Source organism: Vipera berus (assembly GCF_964194415.1).
Source record: "Vipera berus genome assembly, chromosome: 5".
Classification (NCBI taxonomy): Eukaryota; Metazoa; Chordata; class Lepidosauria; order Squamata; family Viperidae; genus Vipera; species Vipera berus.
In genome coordinates this window covers 99,932,604-99,959,307 of record NC_138207.1, presented here as the reverse complement: position 1 = coordinate 99,959,307, position 26,704 = coordinate 99,932,604, and the positions used below count along the sequence as shown (strand labels likewise).

The 26,704-nt window shown below is 42.3% G+C and overlaps 1 protein-coding gene across 3 annotated transcripts in view; it reads left to right on the top strand.

The window, feature by feature from the left end:
• The window catches only part of TSPAN14 (tetraspanin 14), a 70,396-nt gene extending 44,061 nt beyond the window's left edge, over nucleotides 1-26,335 (top strand). For 2 of the 3 annotated variants that reach the window (XM_081329761.1, XM_081329762.1), the window contains exons 3-9: nucleotides 7,272-7,322; nucleotides 13,377-13,523; nucleotides 16,136-16,306; nucleotides 19,761-19,886; nucleotides 21,310-21,354; nucleotides 24,033-24,152; nucleotides 25,871-26,335. In XM_081329761.1, the coding sequence (XP_081185887.1) occupies nucleotides 7,272-7,322; nucleotides 13,377-13,523; nucleotides 16,136-16,306; nucleotides 19,761-19,886; nucleotides 21,310-21,354; nucleotides 24,033-24,152; nucleotides 25,871-25,948 (738 nt within the window). In that variant the 3' untranslated portion in view covers nucleotides 25,949-26,335. Of the gene's footprint in view, nucleotides 1-6,328; nucleotides 6,377-7,271; nucleotides 7,323-13,376; nucleotides 13,524-16,135; nucleotides 16,307-19,760; nucleotides 19,887-21,309; nucleotides 21,355-24,032; nucleotides 24,153-25,870 lie in introns of those variants that run through there. The other variant, XM_081329763.1, reaches the window with a different exon arrangement.
• Nucleotides 26,336-26,704: the final 369 nt, after the last annotated feature.

Genomic DNA, 26,704 nt, shown 5'->3' with positions numbered 1-26,704 from the left:
TTGGTACGATTAAGGGCCTCACAGCCTCCAAAACACTTGAGACAGAATCTTGACAGCCTTGTTGGCTGGCCTGGATTGACAGATATTGTCATGGTTCCGACAGATGATGCTCTTCAAAAGAACTTTGAGACATTGTTTACCTTAAAGGATCTTTATTTGAGTAACGTAGCAGCGGCACGTACATAGGCAAAGCCAAAATCTGAATTCCCTTCCCCTGAGCACATACTATCAAAGCACAATTCCCACCTCTAATTAAAAGTCATGAATCACATTCCCCAATTAGTTTGAAATGCAGGCTTTCCCCTCCAGTTCTCCAATCCACCAATTCTTATCATCTCTTATTTCAATAACCTTGGTTCTCACACTAGGTCCAGTATTGTTATGTCTAGCTAAACTCCCATGCGCATTCCTCCTCTTCCCCCCAGTATCATCTAATTCTGACTCTAACTCTAAGAGTAAAACATAAGAAGGAAAATGGCTGCGTCTCCATATGTTGTCAAAGCAAGAACATCCAATGTTAGCAGCGTTGACAGATGTATTGGATATCATTGGAGTATTGATGATACCAAACCTCGTATTATCCGTGGATGTTCTTTCCTACTTGAATGATCAGACAAGCAGGTGATCAGAAACACTTTTGACAACAAGTTGCTGTCACTCTAGATCAGCCCAAAATCTGATCAAATGTTAAGATCTATCGCACTGAGAGATAGAAGCAGGTTTTTCTTTCCCTCCATAACTAGGTAGGGCTGCAATGGTTTGATTCTCGATGCAACTCTGTCCGTCTCAGCTCAGTCCACTATTTTCTGGATTGTCGCTTCATCCAGTGGTGTTCTCTCATTTTTCCCAGTGCTGAACAAATACAATCCTCGCTGCTGTTAATGCACGTAAATGTTAAATGTACACTTTGCTTATCACATTTTCCTGGAATTATACCTAAATAAAAAAAAAGCTCATCCTGGCTTTTACATCTCTGCAAACCAGCCTCCTCATGATTTGCCTCAATCAGTTGCAGTAAAAGTGAAGTGAAGAACTTCATTATTTTCATGTTCCTTACCAAAACATCAAAAAGACTCCTAAACCAGGTGCTCCAGAGGGAAGAGTTACTCCACCCTTTCAACACATAAAGGTAAAGGTTCCCCCGCACATGCGTGCTAGTCGTTTCCCACTCTAGGGGCCGGTGCTCATCTCCGTTTCAAAGCCAAAGAGCCAGCGCTTGTCCGAGGATGTCTCCGTGTGGCCGGCATGAGTAGATGCCAAAGGCGCACGGAACGCTGTTTCCTTCCCACCGGAGTGGTGCCTATTTTTCTACTTGCATTTTTACGTGCTTTCAAACTGCTAGGTTGGCAGAAGCTGGGACGAGTAACAGGCGCTCACTCTGTTACGCAGCACTCGGGATTCGACCAGCCAAAATGCCGACCTTCTGATCGACAAGCTCAGCGTCCTAACCCACTGAGCCACCACGTCTATACATGGCTATCCTTAAAAAATGGCTGAGGCATGCAGCAATGTTGACATATGAATGGCATACCTATGAGTGGCTGTGGGTTTGATTCAGCTGTTCAATAACCTGGAAGGTCCTCCTGAAGGCATCTCATGGACTACAGAAAGAGATACAGAATAGCAGAGTTGGAAACGGGTCTTGGAGGTCTTCTATTCAACCCCCTACTCAAGCAGAAGACCTTATGCCATTTTTGGGAAAAGCTGTCCAGTCTCTTCGTAAGAGCCTCCAGTGATGGAGGCAAGTCGTTCCACCAGTTAGTTTTCTCACTGTCAGAAAATTTCTCCTTATTTCTAGGTTGAATCTCTCCTCGATCAGTTTCCACCCATTGTTCCTTGTCTGACCCCCCTCCTCTCTGTGACAGCCCCTCAAATATTGGAACACTGCTATCATGTCACCCCTGTTCCTCCTCTTCACTAGATTAGCAACGCCCAGTTCTTGCAACCATTCTTCATATATTTTAGCTTCTGGGCCTCTAATCATTTCTTTTTGCTCTTCTCTGCATGCTTTCTACAGCCTCAACATCTTTTTAATAAGTGTGTTGACCAAAACTGGATGTGGTGTTCTAGGTGCATCTAGACGGAATAGGAGGGATGTTGTATCTTTGCAGGCAAAGCAAAACCAAGCTAGATTGTATATGTGCTCTGTTAGCAGGAGAAACAGCGGCAATGTCCATTTGCTGAAGCAGAAACATCAAATGGATTCTGGTCCTCAGCCATTTGGATCTCGAGAAGAATCCTTTCAGCTGATGAGAGACTATAATTAGACTAAAAAAGGAGCCAAGACTTATTGTATCCTGTCTGTCACATTTCTTGGTAATAAATCAGAATGAGAATCAGAATAGAGCTGGAAGGGACATTGGTGGTCTTTTAGTCCAGCCCCCAGCTCAAGCAGGAGAACCTATACCATCTCAGACAAGTGGCTGTCCAGTCTTTTCTTAAAAACCTGCAGTGATGAAGCACCCAGGTTGCTTCTCTCTTTGGTCAGTTTTCAACCATTGTTTCTTGTCCTGACTTCTAATGCTTTGGAGAATAATTGGACCCCTTCTTCTTTGTGGAAGCCCCTCAAATACTGGAATACTGCTATCACGTCTCCCCTATTTCTTCTTTTCTCTAGACTAGCCAAACCCAAGTCCCGCAGCCGTTCTTCATATGTTTTAGTCTCCAGGCCTTTAATCATCTTAGTTGATCTTCTCTGATTTTTTTTTTTCCAAACTCTCAACGTCTTTTTTTGTGATATGGTGACCAAAATTGGCTGCAGCATTCCAGGTGTGGTCTTACTAAGGATTTATAGAGCGGTTCGAAAGCACGTAAAAATGCAAGTAGGAAAATAGGGACCACGATGGTGGGAAGGGAACAGCGTTCCATGCGCCTTTGACCACGGAGATGTCCTCGGACAAGCGCTGGCTCTTCGGCTTTGAAACGGAGATGAGCACCGGCCCCTAGAGTGGGAAACGACTAGCATGCACGTGCGGGGGAACCTTTACCTTTACCTTTACCAATACTTCATGTGATTTTGATTCTGTGTCTCTGTTTATACAACCCAGGATTGTATTGGCTTTGGGCTGCTGCTACACACTGCTGGTTTATGTATCAAATCAAATAGATTTGGTTTGGAAACTACACCTATTTAGAATCCCATTTTCTCTCTCTCTCTCTTCCACACGTTCATGATGTCTTGCTAAATCTGCAAGTTGTCAGGAGAAAAGTGGAAAATACAGGATCTGAAACTTGGACGGTTTTGAAGCCTTAATAACCTTTGAAGCCTTTTGTATAAAATGCCCGACAGGAGTTGATTGACAGAAGAAGTTAATTCCCCCTTAAGCAAGGTAGAAATGATGTTCTTCAAACAGATGGTTTGGATCGTGTCAAATAAACTAAGATACTCTTCAGAGCTAACAGAAAAATGAGTTCCTTATCTAGACACGCTTGCTCAAAATTGGGAAGTGCATAGAAGGTAAGAAATCTTGCCAAGCAGCAAAATGGCTTTTCAGGGTCATTTTGTCATGCTTTAGAACATAGAATCCAGAACATAAAATAATAAGAGTTGGAAGGGACCTTGCAGGTCTTCTGGTCCAACCCCATCCTTGAGTGGGAGGCCCTAGAACACTTCAGACAAAGGGTTGTACAGTCTCTTTCTGAAAGCCTCCAGTGATGGAGCACCCACAACTTCTGAAGGCAAGTTAATTGTTCTAACAGTCAGGAAGTTTCTCCTTAGTTCTAGGTTGCTTCTCTCCTTGGTTAGTTGGGTGCCACCATTTAAAGATTGCCGGCGGGTAACACCCAGGGGGAGGGCCTTCTCTGTGGGTGCACCTGCCTTCGTTTATTTCGCCGGGGCCTGAAGACCTGGCTCTTCGAGCTCCCCGGCCCAGGCTGAGAGTTTTTAGTTTTAATTAGGGTTTTATTCTCAGGGATTAAATTTAATTGTTTTTAATTGTTTTTAATTTTTGGATCACTGTTTTAAGTACCCTGTAAACCGCCCTGAGTCCTTCGGGAAAGGGCGGTATATAAATCCAATAAAATAAAATAAAATAAAATAAAATAATAAAATAAAATAAATAAAATAAAATAAAATAAAATAAAATAAAATAAAATAAAATAAAATAAAATAAAATAAAATAAATAAAATAAAATAAAATAAAATAAAATAAAATAAAATAAAATAAAATAAAATAATAAAATAAAATAAAATAAAATAAATAAATAGTTTCTATCCATTGTTATCTTACATAGAAACACAATAGGAACATTAAAAAAGGCATTTAATTTATGAAGGTCTTCATCTAGACCAGGGGTAAGCAACCTCGGCTCTTTTATGACTCATGGACTTCAACTCCCAGAATTCCTGAGCCAGCCATGCTGAGGGAAAAGGGAGAGGTTTCCATGCTGAGCCAGGCTGGCCCAGGAATTCTGGGAGTTGAAGTCCATGAGTCATGAAGGGGCCATTGTTCCCCCATGCTGGCTCAGGAATTCTGGGAGTTAAAGTCCATGAGTCATAAAAGAGCCGAGGTTGCCTACCCCTGATCTAGACCATCGTATTTGATTCCAGAGTAGCCACAATAATCGTTTTAATAACTGCATTCAACATAACCTTAGCTCTGACTCTGAATATCCCCCCCTCTCTCTTTTAAATTACCCCTCAGTGTTTATTCGTGTGAAAATTTTGTTCTCCTCTCTGACTTTGTGCAACAGTGAATTAGCAGAAATGGTGCCCCACTGTGCTGATTGTTTTGAGCTCAAAATAAACTTCCTTTGAACAGACAAGAGGGTGGAGCATGTACCAGTGTGATGGAAAAATAAAAAGATGTACTGCATTTCACTTTGTACTCTGGTTAGCGGGGGAAATTGGCTTTAACACTAGCGTTCCCGGTCCTATTTGAAAGTAGGTCTGTCTGTCTATCTACCTACTTACCTACCTACCTACCTATTTACTTATTATCTGTCTGTATTTCTCCTCCTCCCTCCCTCCCTCCCTCCCTCCCTCCCTCCCCCTCTCTCTCTCTCTCTCTCTCCTCCCCCTTTGCTGTTTTGTGCTGCTTTTCCTTCTGTAGACTGGTGTTTATTTCTCTTATAAGGGGAATAGATAAGAAAATTCTCGTCTACAGAAAAGAAAGATGTGAGGTAGAATGATCCAACTGTACACACTCCTCAGCAAACAGATTTTGGATTCAAAGGATGCATTTTATTTTATTTTATATATCATTTTGTTTACTTTTTATATTTTATTTTATTTTATTTTATATATTATTTTATTTACTTTTTATGTTTTGTTTTGTTATTTTGTAAAAGTGTAGATTACCTCTTTGACTGGTCCACACCCTTTTCCCATCAGCTACTCACAGTTCTCTCTTCACATTGCGAATTAATATGTCCCCTCTCCACCTTCCGTCATCCTTCCAAAAAAAGTGATTACTGGAGAAAGAACAACAACAACAACAACAAGTTATATGTTGGGATTGCCATGCCATTTTGACCTTATAATATTGGAGCTTGGATCAGTTCCTTCATCTTGCATGAAGTGTCCCAACCCTTCTAGAAACGGTTCTTAACTTGGAAAACTCTTTCTTTTTTTTTTGCTCAAGGAATAATTTCTTTTTGAAGTGGAAAGAGTTGTTTGGGTCTCGGAAAACTTTGGGAATGTTGAGACGGTGTCTGAATGCTTTCAATTGTTTCTGCACACCCCCTGGGCTTCTGTCTTATCTTTTCCCCCACTTTACAGCTCCAGAGAATTGTGGCTGAAGATTAAATCTTCTGCCTGCAAATAGCAGGCAGCTTGACCAGATGTAGGCTTGGATAACCCATACTGATATCTTTACTTGCAGAGTGTCTCTTTCCCAATAATCTTGTGGAGTCAGCAGCGGATAAGAGGGCCCAGGAAGGCCACGTTAACTTGCTAGCTCAGCTGTCTTCCTAGTCTTTGGAAAGTGAAAAGGGCATTTGTTTTAAAAAATAAAATAAAATAGCAGAACTGTCTCGTTCCCGGAGACTTCCCTCTCTTCCTGTGCCTTCAACGACCAGATGGAGTCCTCGTTCGTCTTCATTTTTTAGATAATCTGATGTTTCTTTCTTTCTTTTTTTTTAATGTCACCATTTCCTTGCCTGACTCCCACTCCATGCAGGAAACCTGGCCTGCCTGCCTTCCTTCCTAACCACGTATTTGCAATTAGCAAGCTTCACTCCTTTGGCTAGAATTAGAATTAGAATATTCGTCATTGGCCCAATGTGATTGGACTGTTGAAAGAAAAGTCTTCATCATGGTTCAGTCCAAGCGGGGAATAAACGACATGGCGACTGGTTTAGAAAGAAGGTTGCAGTTTATTGAAGAGGAGAGCCAGACAGGAAGATGGCTCTGGAAGAAAAGAGAGAGCGAGCACATGTACGGAGTGGGTTTTTATACCCTCTGGAGCCTTTTGTTTGGAGTTGTTCCTGTGGCATGAACTTTGACCTGAGTCTGAGTGTGCCCTTTGGCGTCTGTGGGTTAATCCTATTATATCCTGTCTTAGAGTTTGGATGGGATGTATAGATTTTAGGTGTCTTTGTCTTCCTAAGCTTCTAGCTGGAGGCTTCCAACCTTCCTGAATGGATTATCACATCTGCATTTCTACAGAGCTGGTTTCTGCTTGGGGGAAGGGAGTCTTGGGGCTATTAAGAAAAACTGGGCATGCTTTTCTGCCTCTTTAATATTTCCTTCTCTGGGGAGGGGGGGGCTGACTTCCCACAAATACACAAGGAATTTGTCTCCAGTGCCTAAGCTCTCAGTTTACATACAAGCCACAAAGCGATAAAAGCATAAGATACTAATCGGTGAGGGCAATAGGAAGGAGGAGAAGGATAATAGTAACACAGCCCTGCTACTTGCTTCCTTTCTCTTGCTCGTTTTCATACAGCTGAGTAGTCTGAGATTGGTTGCCCAGAGTATTCCACATCCTAGCTTTGTACAATCTTTATAACGCGGTGAGTTTCATTTCCGTCCTTTTCCTTCTAACTCCCAGAATGGATATTGCTTATTTGTCACTACTGTTGAGAAGTTTGAGCCAGGTTATCCAGCATACAATGATTGTATTATCTCTTTATGAGATAACTCCATGTCCAGTGGTGGATCTCGATGCTGCAAATTTGCCAAGGCATCTTATTTCCACCCCACTCCCATCAACATGCATCATAGACCTACAACATTTACACGAGAAATCACACGAAGCTTTTACACGTGCATGTTTTGACTGTTGCACATCGGATACACAAAATAATATCTGTGTTTTTCTTTTTCTTAGTTAGCTGGTGTGGCATTTCTTGGAGCGGGACTTTGGGCATGGAGTGAAAAGGTAAGCAAAATAAGATCTTTTAGACATCACAGAATCTAGTCTCTTTCCCAGAAATACGACATGTCTACTTTTAGAGAGCTCGATTAGAAAGACTGATAAATAAAGGAATACATGACAAAATGTGTCGGTCTCCATGCTGATTATATTCATGGATATGAAATCAGTTCTTCACTCAGGAATGCAGAGATTAGTCTAACCTAGGGGTAGGCAACCTTGGCTCTTTTATGACTCGTGGACTTCAACTCCCAGAATTCCTAAGCCAGCCGTGCTGAGGGGAAAGGGAGAGGTTTCTGAACTGAGCCATGCTGGCTCAGGAATTCTGGGAGTTGAAGTCCACGAGTCATAAAAGAGCCAAGGTTGCCTATCCCTGGTCTAATCCTAAAAATGTCTCAAAATGAAGCCCTGCTAAGTTCAGGAATACCTATTTGTAAGGATTTTAACTTCATGTTTTCCTAGGAGGATTTTTCATTAAACCATGACTAGGCTTGCCTCTGAGTAAGCAGGAGTAGGCTCATGTTTTCAGGCCCACGTTCTTTGAATATACAACTTCTTACTCATTCCATTGCCCATTAAACTCAGAAGTATGTTTTTCTGGCCAATTTGTGTCCTTTGTTTAAACCAGCGCATTCACCAAGGATATCCCTCGTGAGGTGATTTGAGGCCAATAGAAAGCAAATTAAAGCGTCTTGGTGGAAGTGCTTCGTAGGCAGCAAAGATAGCTTTTTTTTAAAAAAAAATATTTTCAAAATCAGCTATTTGAAAAATAGGCATTTCAGCATCTCTGGAACGCCAAAGAGCCATTACTTTATTGAATTCCAAGTAAACTATATTCACCTCATTTCCCTGATCCATTAATTTAATCACTTCCTCAAGGAGGCAATGTAAGTCTAGCATAATCCATGGAACAGTTTGCGTCCTGGAGTTGTAGACGCTCTTGTCGCTTCGTGATTTGTTCCCATTTCCCTTTTTGGCTAGCTAAATACTCCGCCCCCCCAGTTTGTATAGGTGGTGCCGTTATTTAAACAAACAACAAAAAAACTGCAACAACCAGTTGCCAAGAGTATGTCCTTCAGGACTAACCTTCCTACAAAGCAGAGTGCCGTTGGTCCTGTGGAACAAGTTCTAGTGTCTTTCCCTTCCATCATTGTTAGTAAGCAAATAAATAATTTCTGAATGTTCTTCGGAAGACGTACAGGCCAATATAGATCAACCTGTTATCTAGTCACGCTTTCTGAGATATGAAAATGGAATTAGTGAAGGTTCAGAGACAAAGGAATGTGTAGTTTGATCAGAGGACCAGAAACCAACTTCTCTAAAGATACATGAGAATTGGGAATGCTTAGTTAGTCTTTAGTAGACTTAAGGAAGAACATGATCATGGTCTTCAAACGCTTAAAAGCACACACAGAAGAAGGTGAGTCCACTTGGGTGTTACCAAAAGCTTCTCAGGTGGTGGTCTCCATTCATTGGGAGTGTTCACGCTGAAGATATGTTGTCTATCTTGGTCTGTCTAGGGTGGTTTACCGCACCAAGTAATTGTTGCACTGAATGGTGTGCTTAGACAGCTTATTCTTTTACACACACGCTCACACATATACAGATACACAAACACACAGAGATGCATAAACACACAAGGTTAAAAGATCAACATGAAACAATATAGAAAAGGGAAAGAAGGAAGGGAGGGAAGGAGGGAGGGGAAGAGAAGGGAAGGGAAAGGAAGAAAGAGAGGGAGGGAGAGAGGGAGGAAGGAAGGGAAGGAGAGAAAGGGAGGGAGAGAGGAAGGAAGGAGAGAGAGAGAGAAAGGGAGGGAGAAAGAAAGGGAGGGAGGGAAGGAAGGAAGGAGGGGAAGAGAAGGGAAGGGAAAGGAAGAGAGAGGGAGGGAGAGAGGGAGGAAGGAAGGGAAGGAGAGAAAGGGAGGGAGAGAGGAAGGAAGGAGAGAGAGAGAGAGAAAGGGAGGGAGAAAGAAAGGGAGGGAGGGAAGGAAGGAGTTGAAAATAATAGAAAATGAAGAGAAAGAAAATAAACTTTTAAAAAAGTGACTTCTCATCTTCTTTCCTGCAGTTTCCCCCCCAAAAAAAAAAACATTTCTCCACAAACTAGTGTTGCAAACTGTTTCTCCACTTCTAAATAACATAACATGGTTCCCTTCTCCTCATATTTAACCCCTTAGTAAAAAGGTAAAGGTTCCCCCGCACATGCGTGCTAGTCGTTTCCGACTCTAGGGGCCGGTGCTCATCTCCGTTTCATAGCCGAAGAGCCAGCGCTTGTCCGAGGACGTCTCCGTGGTCATGTGGCCGGCATGACTAGACGCCAAAGGCGCACGGAACGCTGTTACCTTCCCACCGGAGTGGTCCCTATTTTTCTACTTGCATTTTTACGTGCTTTCGAACTGCTAGGTGGGCAGAAGCTGGGACGAGTAACAGGCGCTCACTCTGCTACGCGGCACTCGGGATTCGACCCGCCAAACTGCCGACCTTCCGATCGACAAGTTCAGCGTCCTAACCCACTGAGCCACCGCGTCCCTATTTAACCCCTTATTAATCAGCAAATCCGGAAATGGATTTGTCTCCGTTTTCAACCACAACAACAACAACAACAACAAAAAGACCTCCATAAAGGGTTTCCGGCCCTTTATAAAAGCAGTTGTGTTCCCTCCCGGATCAAAGGAGTCAAGTCAGCCACCTCCGCCATTCTGCCCTCTTCGCCGTCCTTTCTTTCTCGCTGTTGTTTCTGCAGTCTGCGCTTAAAACAGCTCATTCTAACCGAGGGTTTTATGATTTGCTTTTACGCTGAATGCCCAGGTGTCTAAAAACAAGAAGCAACCCTAGAGAATTGATGGCTTCTTTGCTAATAATTGCTAGTTAATAAACAGCCGTCAAGTGAACTGCTGCTTTGGCTTTGTTGTCCCAGAAGCAGGAAACTGCTGCAGAAACACCGCTCCAAACAGCCATAAAAACATGCCCGGATCATCTTCAGCTCATTTGTTCCATCTAGTGGAGGCTTCTTATAGTTAGTTCCTCGTTCTCAGACGGGCTGGCTTGCTGAGGATCCTTGGCCAGCGATAAACCTGGTTTGTCATCTGGAGGGACAAATGACAGACATGAGTTTCGTAATTTTTAGCTAACGTGGAGACTTTGAACATTAACTTTTTTTTCTTTTAAAACAAATAATTTTATTCAATTGAAAACATAATGAAATGACAACATAAAGTTAATTAAGAAGAAAAAAGAAGGGAGGGAAAGAGAAGAAGAATGAAAGAAAAGGATAAGGAAAAAGTAAAAAATGAGAAAGGAAATGAAGAAATATTTGCAGGATGGATTATGGGAAGAAGATCCTTGTAATTTTTAGGAAGTGAAGGATTGCTATTTTTTTTCTGCACCTGCTGTGATGAAAGTTGGATGTCACTTCTTTTAATATTTCTTTTCTGAAGCAGAACTTTAGAAATGCTCAACTTTAGATATATTCTTCAAACATTCCCTGTTCATCCACCATGGGGCAAAAGTCACTTATTGTCTCACTTAGTAACAGAAATCTGGGGCTCAAATGTGAACATAAGTCAAGGACTAGCTGTATTGTCATGTATACTGATAATCCTACGGCCACAATTGAGCCCAAAATTTCTGTTGTCAAGTGAGACATTTGTTAACATTAACTTTAAATCTTAATGTAGTTGTTTAGTATTTCGGTTTGACTTATTTTCTCTATTCTTAAAAGAATGTTCAAGGAGTTTAGGAATAGCTTTTAGCATTCCTAAACTGAAAAGTTCAGTCCTCAGATTGATTATTTTCTCTGTTCAGGTACAATACAGACAGGGATTTAGGAATAGCTTTCGGCATTCCTAAGCTGAAGAGATAAACAGGCTGAAGATGATCTGAAGATAAGACAACGTTTGCTAGTACAAATTGGGGTCTGGTTTATCTCTTTTGAGGGACGCGGTGGCTCAGTGGGTTAGGACGCTGAGCTTGTCGATCAGAAGGTTGGCAGTTTGGCGGGTCGAATCCCGAGTGCCGCGTAGCAGAGTGAGCACCTGTTACTCGTCCCAGCTTCTGCTAACCTAGCAGTTCGAAAGCACGTAAAAAATGCAAGTAGAAAAATAGGGACCACTCCGGTGGGAAGGTAACAGCGCTCCGTGCGCCTTTGGTGTCTAGTCATGCCGGCCACACGACCACGGAGACATCCTCGGACAAACGCTGGCTCTTCGGCTTTGAAACGGAGATGAGCACCGGCCCATAGAGTCGGAAACGACTAGCACGCATGTGCGGGGGAACCTTTACCTTTACCTTATCTCTTTAGTGAACTCTGAACAACCCTTTCCCTTACAATTTACACCTCTCCTGACGTCAGACCTCATTTTAATAAACAGGTGTGGTATTGTGGGATACAAATATGTAACATGCTTGACCACATAAGCAACTGATTTCCTATGCAAAGGGGAGGTTACTTTTATCCCCTCCAATCAATTTTCCTTTTGGATGTTTCTTTGTTATGCTAACTATGAAAGGTGTTGTAAGCTAAACATTGGGGTTCCCTCTTTGAACGATAGGAATCCCTTTTGTCTGAATATTCCGATAAGCTGTAATAAAATGATCTTCCTGTCTGGGTTTACCTCACTGGAAAATACGCATGCCGAGGCACGAGCCTAAATGAGCCAGTTTTGGCCATCACACCAAAGACACACTGATCAAAAAGTTGAAACCCATTCTGGTTCTCTGGATTTATTAGTTGAACAATGCCCTGATTTCCAGTAAATTTGTTTCGTGGGAAACATCGTTGTGCAGAATTGGAGAATTATGTGGGAAATGGCCCTGTTTTGTGTCTTTTTGGGGGAAAGTGACCGAAAGTGGAACTTCAGTGGAAATAGAATTGCACTGTGCTTTTTGGGTGCACGGAGAATAACTATTGTCTGTTAGATGCCCACCCCCACCCCCCTTCAAAATCCAAAGTAAATATTAAATCACGTTTTATTGGACCAAAGATTTAAAATATTGAAGTAAATAAGATCTGGCCCCTTGCCTAAGGGAAATGTAAAAACACATTCCTTTTGGGAACAGCATGTGGCAAGCAGCATTTTATTCTGAAAATCCATTTGCCTGTTTAAAAACCTCGCGTTAGCATTTCATTTTGAGTAGTCTTATTCAGAGTTCTATTTGTCCATTGTAGAATTGGATGCATTCACAATCCAGCATTAAAATGAGCCTCTCTGTAAGCCCAGAGCTGCTTTTGGGTGAGATGGATGGCTATGCAAATTTGATTTAATAAATTAAAAACAAACCTTTTAGTGTAATAAGAATTCTGTTATACCCCTAATACAACTCTGGAAAGGGAAAAGCTTTCTTGGATTTCAACACTAGTTTGTTGACAAATATTGTTTGTAAAAACATGGATGGAGGAGGAGGGGGAAGGAGGGAGGGAGGGAGGGAAGAAGGTCAGAATGAAAGACTGTATAACAAATATCCTTTTGTAGATTTTATTTTTTTAGCCCAGTAGTTCAGTATTTTGGAATTCAAACAGTTCTCAGCAGAAGGGTCATCTACCACCTTCCTAGTCTGAATCCACCATTTATTTTCATTCCCAACGAACCAAATTCTCAGCAAGCTGTTTCTTAGCTTTTGTGAATTCTGACTTTGCAGTAGAACATATCTGCAGACTCTTAAGATGATAGAAAGCTGACACATATTACAAAGATATTACTTTTTTGAAGGGGGCAATTCCTGGGATTGTTGGTGGAGTGATTGATTGATTGATTGATTGATCCATCCATCCATCCATACAATCTTTGGCCACTCTTCCTGCCATTCTCCCCTCCCCCAATATAATTATTTTGCATCCTCTGCTACATCCCCATAAACTTATTTAAACAGATTAAATGAAGCGAGGCTCTCTGAAAATAGGGCTTTGCACCGGTGGTCAAAGGATAAACATTTTTCTGTACTTTTGTGGAATCCTGGCGTGCTCGCAGCACTTTGGATTGTCGTTGGGAATGTCTGCATTGTAGGTCCCACGTGAAAGTTCAGCAGGACTTCATCCTTGTTCATTTGTGTTCCCTTTCAGGGCGTGCTGTCTGACCTATCAAAGATGACGCGCCTGCATGGCTTTGATCCCGTGTTCCTTATCTTGTTCGTCGGAGGGGTGATGTTCGTTCTGGGCTTTGCCGGCTGCGTGGGAGCCTTGCGGGAAAATATTTGCCTTTTGAAATTTGTAAGTTGCTGGTTTCTGGTGTGCTTGTGCTGTGGGCAGAACCGTTTTGACATTACTGGACTATCCAATCCAAAAGTCCAAACCACCATCAGATGATGAAGAGGAGATACCTTCCTACCATCTAGTAGCCATCTATTTCTTTTCATCCCAGTTCTAATTGCATTACTGAACAGCTGTCACTTTACTGGAAAGTTCTGAACAATGCCTTAGAAAAATCCGGGTTTTCATTGCCTTTCACTGAACACAACTTTCTCAAAGCATTGTCCAGACTACTCAGCCTTTGGTCATGCTTTTGGGAATACTGGGGGTTGTAATCCCAACGCAACTGGAAAGAAGCAGGTGATCAAGTATATAAGGAAGTGTATGTGACTAGATTGCTGGTGGTGTCATTGCTTTGATGCAGATTTGTTCCTGTGTGGTTAAAACCGGTTACCCTGGGAAAGAGATTTAGCACTTTGTTGTGGTTGGCTCCCTAGGAGAAAATAAAGTACAGAATCAAACCAGGTTCCAAAGTCTGAGCACAAACTCACATACTTACCTGAAAAAGTAGTTCCAACCTACATTCTTTACCATAAAAACAAATTTTTAGAATTCAATATGACTGAGAAAGATTTCTACCAAATCTGAGCATGAGGGTCTGTTTTTGCCTTATTGGGGCAATTGAATTCATACTTTGGAGACCCTGAATGTTCCTAATAACATCGGCCAAGTGTCTAGGGCAAGGGTAGGCAACCTTGGCTCTTTTATGAGTCGTGGACCTCAACTCCCAGAATTCCTGAGCCAGCCATGCTGACTCAGGAATTCTGGGAGATGAAGTCCACGAGTCAAAAAAGAGCCAAGGTTGCCTACCCCTGGTCTAGGGAGATTCTCAGTCATCCAGTCCCAAAGGTGCTTTTTCAAAAGCCAACTTGTCAATTGAAAGTCTAACAATGCACCTCTTTTTAAAACCCCTTCAAGTCATTACTGGGGATCAGATTATTCTTGTACCTATTTAACGTAACAGAATGGGAGGGCATGGTGAGTTTTTATTTTCCTTGTGAAAATTGACACCTCTTTTCTGCAGGAAAAGTCTTGACCTGTTTCAAGGATTTTCAGACTTTTTTGTCTGAAAAAGGGGAACCTTTTCCATCTATCACATCAGGAGCCAAATGTCTAGGACTCTAGGTCATCCAGGTCCATGGCTGTCCCAAAGGATGAGAAACGAAAGGTCTTCAAAGAAAAACAAGAAAGTCCAGTTGCCTCCTGAACAAGCACCTTTGGCTCAGGAGTCAAACTCAAAAGTTCTCTTAGATAATCATGGGGAACAGCCAGATATCTCACAGTTGGGAATTATCTATACCCTTGTGTGATTGGAGCGGAAAAAAATCTATGTATGCAGTTGGCCAATTCCGTGAAATAACCTTCCAATTAAATTGCTGATGATCTCCTAAAGATCAGCTTGGATTTCTGGAGCACTGTTGAAAACTAGCTGGCTTCTAATAAAAGCTTGGAATTGAGGAAAAGCAAAAGGAAGGAGGTGCCAATAAAGGAGAATATTTGTAACTCAGGGTTGACATGAAGGACGCTTGTTGCTCTCTGCGCTTGGTTGTTTTCTTGCAGACGTTTCATGATCCAAACTGGGAACATCGTCAGTGCTAGAAGAGAATGAAGTTTGCAGAGGAGGAGGAGGAGGAGGACTGTGGGGTCCTTGGTGCTCTGTGAGCTTGGTTGTTTTCTTGCAGACATTTCATTACCCAAACTAGGTAACATCATCAGCGCACCAGCCACCAAGGACCCAAAGATGTTCATGATGATGAGTAGCACCAATGATGTTGCCTACTTTGGGTAAGGAAACATCTGCAACCAAGCTCAGAGAGCACCAAGGACCCAAAGATGTTCATGATGATGAGTAGCACCGATGATGTTGCCTACTTTGGGTAAGGAAACATCTGCAACCAAGCTCAGAGAGCACCAAGGACCCAAAGATGTTCATGATGATGAGTAGCACTGATGATGTTGCCTACTTTGGGTAAGGAAACATCTGCAACCAAGCTCAGAGAGCACCAAGGACCCAAAGATGTTCATGATGATGAGTAGCACCAATGATGTTGCCTACTTTGGGTAAGGAAACATCTGCAACCAAGCTCAGAGAGCACCAAGGACCCAAAGATGTTCATGATGATGAGTAGCACTGATGATGTTGCCTACTTTGGGTAAGGAAACATCTGCAACCAAGCTCAGAGAGCACCAAGGATCCAAAGATGTTCATGATGATGAGTAGCACCGATGACGTTGCCTACTTTGGGTAAGGAAACATCTGCAACCAAGCTCAGAGAGCACCAAGGGCCCAAAGATGTTCATGATGATGAGTAGCACTGATGACGTTGCCTACTTTGGGTAAGGAAACATCTGCAACCAAGCTCAGAGAGCACCAAGGGCCCAAAGATGTTCATGATGATGAGTAGCACCGATGACGTTGCCTACTTTGGGTAAGGAAACATCTGCAACCAAGCTCAGAGAGCACCAAGGACCCCTCGACTGGCTTTCTTCTGTTTTGGATGGAAGCATTCTTCCCCTTCCTAAAATTGCCTTGTCTCTTTCTCTTCTCTCCCTTCCTTCTCTCTTTGCTGTAGTTCTGTGGGACCATCGTGATCATTTTCATTCTAGAGTTGGCATTGGCTGTGCTGGCGTTCTTGTTCCAGGACTGGGTGAAAGACCGAATAGAGACTTTCTTCAAAAACAACATTAAGGCCTACAGAGATGACATTGACTTGCAAAACATCATTGATTCATTGCAAAAACTGGTGAGTTGTTTGGTTAACCTTGGGTAATCGGCATCACATTTTGGTTTAAAAGATGGAGCCAGTAGGGATGCTGGTGGTGTCTTTCTTTCTTTCTTTCTTTCTTTCTTTCTTTCTTTCTTTCTTTCTTTCTTTCTTTCTTTCTTTCTTTCTTTCTTTCTTTCTTCCTTCCTTCCTTCCTTCCTTCCTTCCTTCCTTCCTTCCTTCCTTCCTTCCTTCCTTCCTTCCTTCCTTCCTTCCTTCCTCTTTTTCCCAAAGATAAAAATACAAAATTAAAAAAATGATTACAAACAAGTCACTAAAAAGAAAAAAAACCTGTATATTACAAATATAAAATTAACAGTAAGCATTTATCTTCCACCCTGGTTGAATGCTGATATATGTGTCTGAAATCTAATAGGTCTGCCCTCCCTCCTTCTTGCATTAGGGGTCTACAAATAGTTATACATTTTCCACCTACGCTTGCTAAATCACTATTTTACATCTCTTTCTCTTAACAAATATCCCTAATATATAAATCTATTGTCTGTCCATAGACTCAGTCCAATATCTGTTCAGTGTAAGAAAGCTGTAACTCTTTACCCCTAAAAATAAACTTCAAAGTCCTCTGTTAATAGTCCCATTATTATATTTGACTCCCAGAAGCTTCAACAAAAACCTTCCCTTCTCTTCTGAACTTGTCCAAACCATTGTCTCAAATCAACGCAATTAATTTCACAATTTCTGTCAACTCATTCAATTTCAATATTCCTTCTTCCTTTTTCTGTCCAATATTTGGCATGTGCAGCTGTCCCCCTACGCAGAAATGAGGTTTCCAAATTGTTTTCCTGTCGATTTCTCCACGTTGCTTAGGAGAAAGTCCTCATTTCTAAGGAAGGAAGGAAAGAAGCATTGGATCAAGGAGAAACGGCAGGGGAGGTGACATTAGCAAATGACAGAAGACCACAGAAGGGGAAGCACATCTGTGGAAGCTTTTTTTATCCCGCTGGGTTGTCTTTCCAAATCTCTTTCTTCTTCCTAACACAGTGCTGGGCAGCTTGGAGATTCTTGTTTAATTTCATGTGACCTTCAGCATAATTTCCAAAGCCCTTGCAAGCTATCTCTTCAGATCTCTGCCAGGACTGATTCCTATTTTACCGTAGCAACTCGTCAGGAGACAGTGAGATGACAAAAGATTAAAATAGCCACGTTTTACTTCTCTTAACCATTTTTTGGGGGGGCCTCTGAAAGACTTTTGTCCGTGGAAGCTAAGTTTAGCTCCTGATCTTCACGGTCCCACCTGTGTCATTTTTCCTGGGAATAGTAACAAGGTGGTACAGATCATCCGTCAGCTATGAATATAATGGAGCCTACTACCCATTACAAGTTGTGACGGTCATAAAAGAGGTCGGTCACATGATTTTACAACCTTTGTGGTGGTCATTAAGCAAACGCAGTGATGCGAAGCTAATGCTGCGGTTATTAAGGCCACCCATTGTTTGCAAGAGTGGAGATTTGCTGAAAACTGGAAGGAACTCCCACAACTGGAAGGAAGACAAAATCTTCTAAAATGGGGTCATGTGATCAGGAGACACTGCAAACGACCCTAAATAGGGCTATATCTGAAGTGTGATCATGTCATTATGCTGGTGGGGTGATTCTTGGAATCTTAAGTCCTGTTTTTCTGGCAGGTCATAACTTGAAAGAGTCACTAAGCAACGGGTTGTAAGTCTTTTACAGTGGAGAAAAGGAAGGTTTTACACCTAGGCAGGAAAAAAACCAATGGTGCAAGTAGAGATTAGGCAAGACCTGGCTCCAAAATAGTAACTGTGAGAGGGACCTTGGAGCCCTAGTGGACGATCACTTAAACACAAGCCAGCCGTGTGCAGCCACCACCAAAAAAGCTAATACAATCCTGGGCTGTATAAACAGAGGCACAGAATCAAGATCACACAAGGTATTAGAATTGCTTTATAAAACCCTAGTAAGACACATCCAGTTTTGGTCACATTACAAAAAAGATGTTGAGACTTTGGGGAAAAAAGTGCAAAAAACAGCAACTAAAATGATTAAGGGCTTCGGGGACAAAATATATGAATGACATTTGCAGGATTTGGGTATGGCCAGTCTAGAGAAAAGAAGGACTACGGGTGACAAGATCACGGTATTCCAGAGGCTGCCACAAAGAAGATGGGGACAACTTATTTTCTAAAGCACCAGAAGACAAGACAAACCAAGAATAGAATAGAATAGAATAGAATAGAATAGAATAGAATAGAATAGAATAGAATAGAATAGAATAGAATAGAAATAGAATGGAATAGAATAGAATAGAATAGAATTAGAATAGAAATAAAATAGAAATAGAACAGAATAGAATAGAATTAGAATTAGAATTAGAATAGAATAGAATAGAATAGAATAGAATAGAATAAGAATAGAATAGAAATAGAATAGAAATAGAATAGAATAGAATAGAATAGAATAGAATAGAATAGAATAGAAATAGAAATAGAATAGAATTAGAATGTGAGAACAGAACAGAACAGAACAGAATAGAATAGAATAGAATTAGAATGTGAGAACAGAATAGAATAGAATAGAATAGAATAGAATAGAATAGAATTAGAATATGAGAACAGAATAGAACAGAACAGAATAGAATACAATTAGAATAGAATAGAAATAGAATAGAATAGAATAGAAATAGAATAGAATAGAAATAGAATAGAATAGAAATAGAATAGAATAGAATAGAACAGAATAGAATAGAATAGAATAGAAATAGAATAGAATTAGAATGTGAGAACAGAACAGAACAGAATAGAATAGAATAGAATAGAATAGAATTAGAATGTGAGAATAGAATAGAATAGAATAGAATAGAATAGAATAGAATTAGAATATGAGAATAGAATAGAACAGAATAGAACAGAACAGAACAGAATAGAATAGAATAGAATAGCAGAGTTGGAAGGGACTTTGGAGTTCTGCTAGTCCAACCCCCTGCTCAGGCAAGAAACCCTATAGCATTTCAGACAAATGGTTGTCCAATCTCTTCTTAAAAACTTCCATTTTTAATCAAGGAGAGAAGCAACCTGGGATTAAGGAGAAACTTCCTAACAGTGAGGACAAGTGGAACAGAAGTTGCCTTCTGAAGTTGTGGGTGCTTTGTCACTGGAGGTTTTTAAGAAGAAAGTGGACAGCCACCTGTCTGAAATGGGACAGGGTCTCCTTCTTGAGCAGGGGGCTGGACTAGAAGACCTCCAAGGTCCCTCCAAGCTCTATTATGATTCATTACTTTTCCTAGGATGATGCTGTGTTAATTGTTTTTAATCTAGGCTTCTGCTCTGGAATTAACCGCTATTTTAAAGCTGTCTAATGTCGCTTGGCTTCTTCCTGGCCTCTCTCAGTAGTTGTTGTTGCGCATATCGGATGCTCAAAATGCGTTTTCCCTCTTTCGTTTTCTCTCCTGCAGAACCAATGTTGCGGTGCTCAGAGTCCAAACGATTGGAACCTCAACATTTACTTCAACTGTAGCAGTGCGAGCAAAAGTCGGGAAAGATGCGGAGTCCCCTTCTCCTGTTGTATCCAAGATCCTGCGGTGAGCTACTTGCTGTCTTCTTGTCCCAGTCTGGAAAAATAAGCTGTTTGGGGGGGGGAACAGAAAAAAGACCTGTTTTTTATCCAATTCTTGCAGGTTTTTCCCCCCCACCCAGGCCTTCCCATCTCTAACTGCAACCAATAGAATGAAGGCTACTGCTAAGCTTGTAAGCTGCCCTGAGTCTTCGGAAAAGGGCGGAATATAAATGGAATTAAAATAAAAATTGTTTTAGCTCTCTTTATCATACATTCTCTCATTTGTTCTTTATCTGTATTTTTTTTAATCAAAGACTGAATGCATGAGAAGGTAATCAACTGAAAGCAAATTGATGCTACTCTATCATTTTCCAGGGCTGCTTTGCCTATTTCAGTTTTGGTCTCTGGCATAAGAATCGATCATGCAACATGCGTCAAGGCTGATTTATAGAATTGCCCGCAACTGCCTGTTTCTCTTGCCACATACGTGCTGAAAAGGGTTAGCGTAGTTTGCAGATGGTTGCAGATGGGTCAGTGCAAACACCTCCTGAGGACCAACTGGGCATTGTGTAGAGCAGGGGTCTCCAACCTTGTGGACTTCAGCTCCCAGAATTCTTCAGCCACCATAGCTGTCTGAGGAATTCTCTTAAGACTTGTGGACTTCAGCTCCAAGAATTCGTCAGCCACCATAGCTGGCTGAGGAATTCGAGGAGCTGAAGTCCATAAGTCTTAAAAGTTGTCAAGGTTGCAGACCCCCGGTGTAGATGTGCATGTCATGCTTGCTGATTGGTCAGTCCAACCTCCTGTTGTCTGCTTTGCTGTGCCCCCTAGTCAGAACATTAATACTTGCAGATAGATGAGTGCAAAAGCCATGCAAAAATCTATGAATGGCCGATGCAGAGGTTCCCTCATGTGCAATGCCAAAGAAGTCTGTTTGACGCTTAATCTGTTTACCAGATTGATCCATTTACAGAATCAGTGTAGATTAACACTGAAGGATTTACAGAGCTCCATGTTCAGGTCTATTTCAGATCTGGAATATTGTGGGACAATTTTGGTCTGTTCCCTGTTTTTTAATCCAATAATCACAAAATTGAGCCATGGTGGTGCAGTGGTGAGAATGCAGTACTGCAGGCTGCTTCTGCTGGCTGCCCGCAGTTCGGCAGTTCGATTCTCATCGGCTCAAGGCTGATTCAGCATTCCATTCTTCCGAGGTCAGTAAAATGAGGACCTAGTTTCTTGGGGGAAATAGGCTGACCCTCGCTTAGAGAGGGCAATAAAGCACTGTGAAGGGGTATATAAGTTTAAGTGCTATCGCTATTATTGCTATGTTGGAAAATTGGAGCAAAAACAGTGTCATTGAGAATCCTTGGTGGGAAGGCAAAATAAATCTCTCCTCGAAAGTGTTGTAAAAAGTTATGTCAAGTCCTTTTCTTCTCTCTCTTCAGCAAAATGTGGTGAATACCCAGTGTGGCTACGACGTCAGAAATATGGTGAGTATTTCCTAATTCTCCGTTTCCTCACTTCTCATATCCTTTTACCACCTGGCATTCTGTGGAAGATAGGGGCACTTGGGTGGGGGGGAAGAAAGAAGAAAGAAGAGGAGGAGGAGGAGGAGGAGGAGGAGGAGGAGGAGGAGGAAGAGGAGGAGGAGAAGAAGAAGAAGAAGAAGAAGAAGAAGAAGAAGAAGAAGAAGAAGAAGAAGAAGAAGAAGAAGAAGAAGAAGAAGAAGAAGAAGAAGAAGAAGAAGAAGAAGGATGATTAGCTGATGAAACATGTTATTCCCATGTAGGAAAGGAGTTGCTTTCATATTTCTAGTTCTATTTCTATAGCCTTTCCCAAATCACCAGCAGCTTGGCGAATGGGTAGATCTTTCAGTCATTTGGGGTCAGCACAGACTTAAAGCACAGAAGACTTCTTCCATCCATGCTTGTGTAGTGTGCGGTCTATTTGTACAACCGGTGAAATGAAGCAGCATCAGAAACCTGTAGTGTTTTAACAAACTGGTTCCTTGGGCCTTGTGACTATCAGAACTGGGGCAAATTACCACTTTTGTTTAGAGCTTTGGATGCCCTCCTAAGGATCAAGCTGGCTTTCAGATCCTCCAGCGTTTTAATTTTGTGAAATAGCACAGTATGTTTTTTTGTCTTCTCCTTGAAATAATTCATGTAGGTGGATGGGAAGGGTTTTTCCTCCAGGTCCTCTTTATTTATCACAGTAAGCCGGCATGGAGCCTAGTTCAATCCCACACCAAAACTCAGATTTTCTCAGCCTCGCTTTCGGTCTGGTGACCACTGGCTTTCTGCCTGCTGTTTGGATTCTGCCAGATGGTCTGGTTGAGTCAAGATATTTAGAGGGATAATTTAGATTTTTGATTTACTAGATAACGTTTATTGTCATTTTTTATTGCGGGCACAACGGCACGCGCTAAAAATGAAATGTAGTGGCTTGCTCTCAAAGTGTACACACACATAACACACACTTAAAACATACTATATACGACATACATATAGAGCTCTACACTCTATAAGTAACATATAAATATTAATCACTGTCCTTCTTGAATACATAACGGAAAGAGGAAGTTTTAGAGTTCAATGTTGGTGGAAGAAAGACACGCCCTCCAGCGTTCCCCAAAAGAAATACCTGCATGGAATTCTTATCAGCTCAGTTCAATTCAGTTCATTTCTGGCTGTCTTGATAAATTGTTGGTAGCAGTTTGGAGAAATTTTGCTGAGTAACACATATCCATCGCGTTGATGACATTAGCTGAGCAAAAGGCCCCAAATATGGGGTTTATTCTGCTGAATTTAGCTTTTTCTAGGAAAATTACTAAAATGTAAGCATTTTAGTAAGCAAAGTACATCGTTTCCTGTTCTTGTTCTTTGAGCCTTTACTGGAAAAAATATGGAATCCTACCTCAACGGTGGGTTGCATCACATCCCAGGGAGTACACTAAGTCTCAACTTACAACCATTCATTTAGCAATCATTTGAAGTTACGACGGCAGTGAAAAAGGGGACTTACGATCGGTCCTCGCATTTACAACCATTACAGCATTCTTAGGCTCACATGATCGAAATTCAGGCGATGGTGACTGGCATGTATACATGACGGTTGTGGGGTCCCAGGGTCAGGCGATGGCCCTGCGCGACCTTCCCACCAGGCTTCTGACAAGCACAGTGAATGAATGGCGAAAGGCAGATTCGCTTCATCATCATTCACAGACATCATTGGCATCCTTCAGTCTCGAGAGACTATGGTATTGTGCTCTGGAAAGAGGTCCTAAAGCAGCATCTGGTGTGGCTAAAAAGGCCAATTCCAGAGTGGCGGTCCCTTCCACACTGAGGGCAGATACAATCTGTCTCCTGTCCAGCCCCCAGATTTCGTTGGTTCCGGGACTGCCTCTTTGCCTCACCCTGCCGCACAAGTGTCTCTTCCAATTGGAGAAGGCCATGCTGTGTCTTTAGTCTCCAAGCTGAGCGATCAGAGGTCAAGTTTTCCCAGCTGTTAATGTCCATTCCCAAGTCTGGTCTCCCTCTGGGTTGCTTTGCCTGCACTAGTTCTCCATACAGGAGATCTTTCGGAATCGGACCATCAGCCATTCTTACGACAATAATAACTTAATAACGTCACTTTTCACTTAACTGCGGTGACTTGCTGAACAACCATGGCAAAAAGGGATGTAAAATCTGGTGCATCTCACTTAACAATTGCCTTGCTTAACATTGAAAATTCTAGTCCCAATTGTCATCATAAGTCAAGGACTACCTGTATATTTGGCAACATCCAGAAATGGTTTGCCATTGTCTTAGGGGATTTTTCCACCAGCCAACCTACCATCCATCCATCCGTCCATCCTTCCAACCAACCAACCAACGTACCTACCTACCAACCTACCAAGTAAGCAACCAACTAAGCCAAACCAACCAACCAGCCAGCCAAACCAACCTACCAACTAACCAACCAACTACCAACCAACCCTAACCTACCAACCAACTAACCTACCAACCAGCCAAACAAATCAACTAACCTACCAACCAACCCAACCAAAAAAAATCTAAATAAATAAATGAAGAGTTCTCTTGTTCTGGAATTTGCTGTGGGTCTCCATCCAAGTGCTAATCTTCCTTTGGGTCCTCCCTCTCACCATCTCCCTTTTGTCTTCCAGTCTTTGTCGAATTGGGAGGAACGAATCTTCACGAAGGGCTGCATCGCTGCCTTGGAAGCCTGGCTGCCCAGAAATATTTACATCGTTGCAGGTGTCTTCGTTGCGATTTCGTTACTGCAGGTGAGTGGCTGCAGACTACATGTTTACATGTGTGCATTCCCCAACTTGCTGAGGGTGGTTAACCCTCGTTCCCCTCATCTGCAAAACATTTCATTCCAAACGAGTTTGAGCTAAAAACTTCACAACCTGTCCTGTTTTGTAGGCCAAATGGGCTTTGTAGGGGCTTGGGGGGGGGGAGTTTTCTAACATGATTTTGAGTATAAAATGGAATGGAGTAGAAAATGGAATAATAATAATAATAATAATAATAATAATAATTTTATTTATATACCGCCCTTCTCCCGAAGGACTCAGGGCGGTGAACAGGGCAAATATATAAAAAATACAAAAATACAAAAGTTAAAAGAAAATTAAACATATGCCCGACTAAAAACAGTAAATACAAATATTAAAAATAACCATAAAACCCAACCCATCCCCCATCAGGCCAGGCCGGCTTGTTCAAATAAGAGTGTCTTCAGATCACGACGGAAGGAGCGAAGGTTGGGTGCCATCCAGAGCTCAACCGGCAGCCGATTCCATAGCTCCGGGGCGCCCACAGAGAAGGACCTCCCCCTGGGGGCCACCAAATAACATTCTCTGATCGGTGGCACCCTGAGGAGGCCCTCTCTGTGGGAACGCACAGGGCGGAGGGAAGTTGATGCCGGCAGCAGGTGCTCCCTAAGGTACTCCAGACCCATGCCATGTAGGGCCTTAAACACCATTACCAGTACCTTGAATCTCACCCAGAAGACAACTGGTAACCAATGCAGCTCATGGAGCAGAGGTGTAACATGGGAGTATCGGGAGACTCCCAACACAACTCTCGCGGCTGCATTCTGTACCAGTTGGAGCCTCCGAGTGGTCCTCAAGGGTAGCCCCATGTAGAGAGCGTTGCAGTAGTCCAGACGAGAGGTCACGAGTGCATGAGTGACCGTACATAAAGCATCCGGGTCTAGATAGGGCCGCAGCTGGCGCACCAGGCGAACCTGGGCGAAGGCCCCCGTAGTCACAGCTACTATATGGTCTTCCAAAGTGAGCCGTGAATCTAGAAGGACTCCCAAGTTGCGAGCCCTATGTACGGGGGGTAATAGTTCACCCCCCATGGAAAGAGATGGGATGTTCTGAATATCCCGGGAATAGAGCAGAGCAGAGCAGAAGAGAAGAGAAGAGAAGAGAACAGAATAGAATAGAAAATAGGATAGGACAGGACAGGATAGGATAGGATAGGATAGGATAGGGGGTTGGACTAGATGACCTCCAAGGTCCCTTCCAACTTCTTCTTCTTCTTCTTCTTCTTCTTCTTCTTCTTCTTCTTCTTCTTCTTCTTCTTCTTCTTCTTCTTCTTCTTCTTCTTCTTCTTCTTCTTCTTCTTCTTCTTCTTCTTCTTCTTCTTCTTCTCCTCCTCCTCCTCCTCCTCCTCCTCCTCCTCCTCCTTTTCTTCTTCTTCTTCCTCCTCCTCCTCCTCCTCCTCCTCCTCCTCCTCCTCCTCCTCCTCCTCCTCCTCCTCCCAGCAAGCATCAGAGTCTTCTCCAGAGAAGTAGGCCTATATGTCTCCAAAGTAGGATAATTTTAGCCTGGTCATTTGTGCCTTTGTGAACATGAAGGAGCCAACGAGATAATATTGGTTTCTGTTGTTATTTGGGGAAATCTGTAAAATCAGTTATCTGTTCTAAATTGGATTACTCTCTCTTTCTCTCTCTCTCTCTCTCTCTCTCTCTCCCCCCGTTTTTCATTAGATTTTTGGGATTTACCTGGCTAAGATGCTGATTTCTGATATTGATGCAGTGAAGTCCGGCTTTTATTTCCCAAGATAAAAACTAGCTGGGAAGACTAATCGATCTTCATTCTTTGCACCTTGATTGTAAAGGGAAAGGAAAGGGATCTCTGAGGCTTAGAAAACCTTGAACACATCTAGAACGTCAAGCCACTATATGTCTTTGGTCAAAACGCCAGGTGGCCTCCTGCTCTTAAGTTTTGCGAATTGTTTTTCAACATGGTTTTGCTCGAAGGAGATACATTCTCACCTCCAGCCTTCTGAAGCATGCTGATGGATGAAGACCAGGGCATGCGACACCAACTTCCTGTCAGTGGCGTCCCTATCAGGACCACTGCCTTTATTTTCTGATTTCCTTTTTCTTTACAATATTTTGAAGTTAGAATGTTACATTCCAAATGTCGATCAGTGCCTGCGGAGGGTGGGGGGGGGAAAAGTCCCACGATGCCAAATAATTATATCTTAAGGGTGGAGCGCTGGGAAGGCCTGCGAGACGATGTTGATACTGAAAAACCTGTTCAGGGAATGTTGTGCATGTTGACAAATTGAAGTATGTTGTTCGTGAGGTTTATTTTTTATTTTTTATTTTTACATGGAAGCCATGTTTGCAGAGTTGTATGGATGGGCGGGATGAAGGATTCCTGCTCTGACTCAATCCTTTGGTTGGACCTCCTGTGTAGAGAAGATGACAGTTCTCCTCTTGGGGGGGCGGGGCGGGGCAGATCCAGTGAATCCATTTGAGAAGCTACGAGATCTGGAGAGGACACAGGCTTTGCTTCAAAAGGACTCTCGTCAG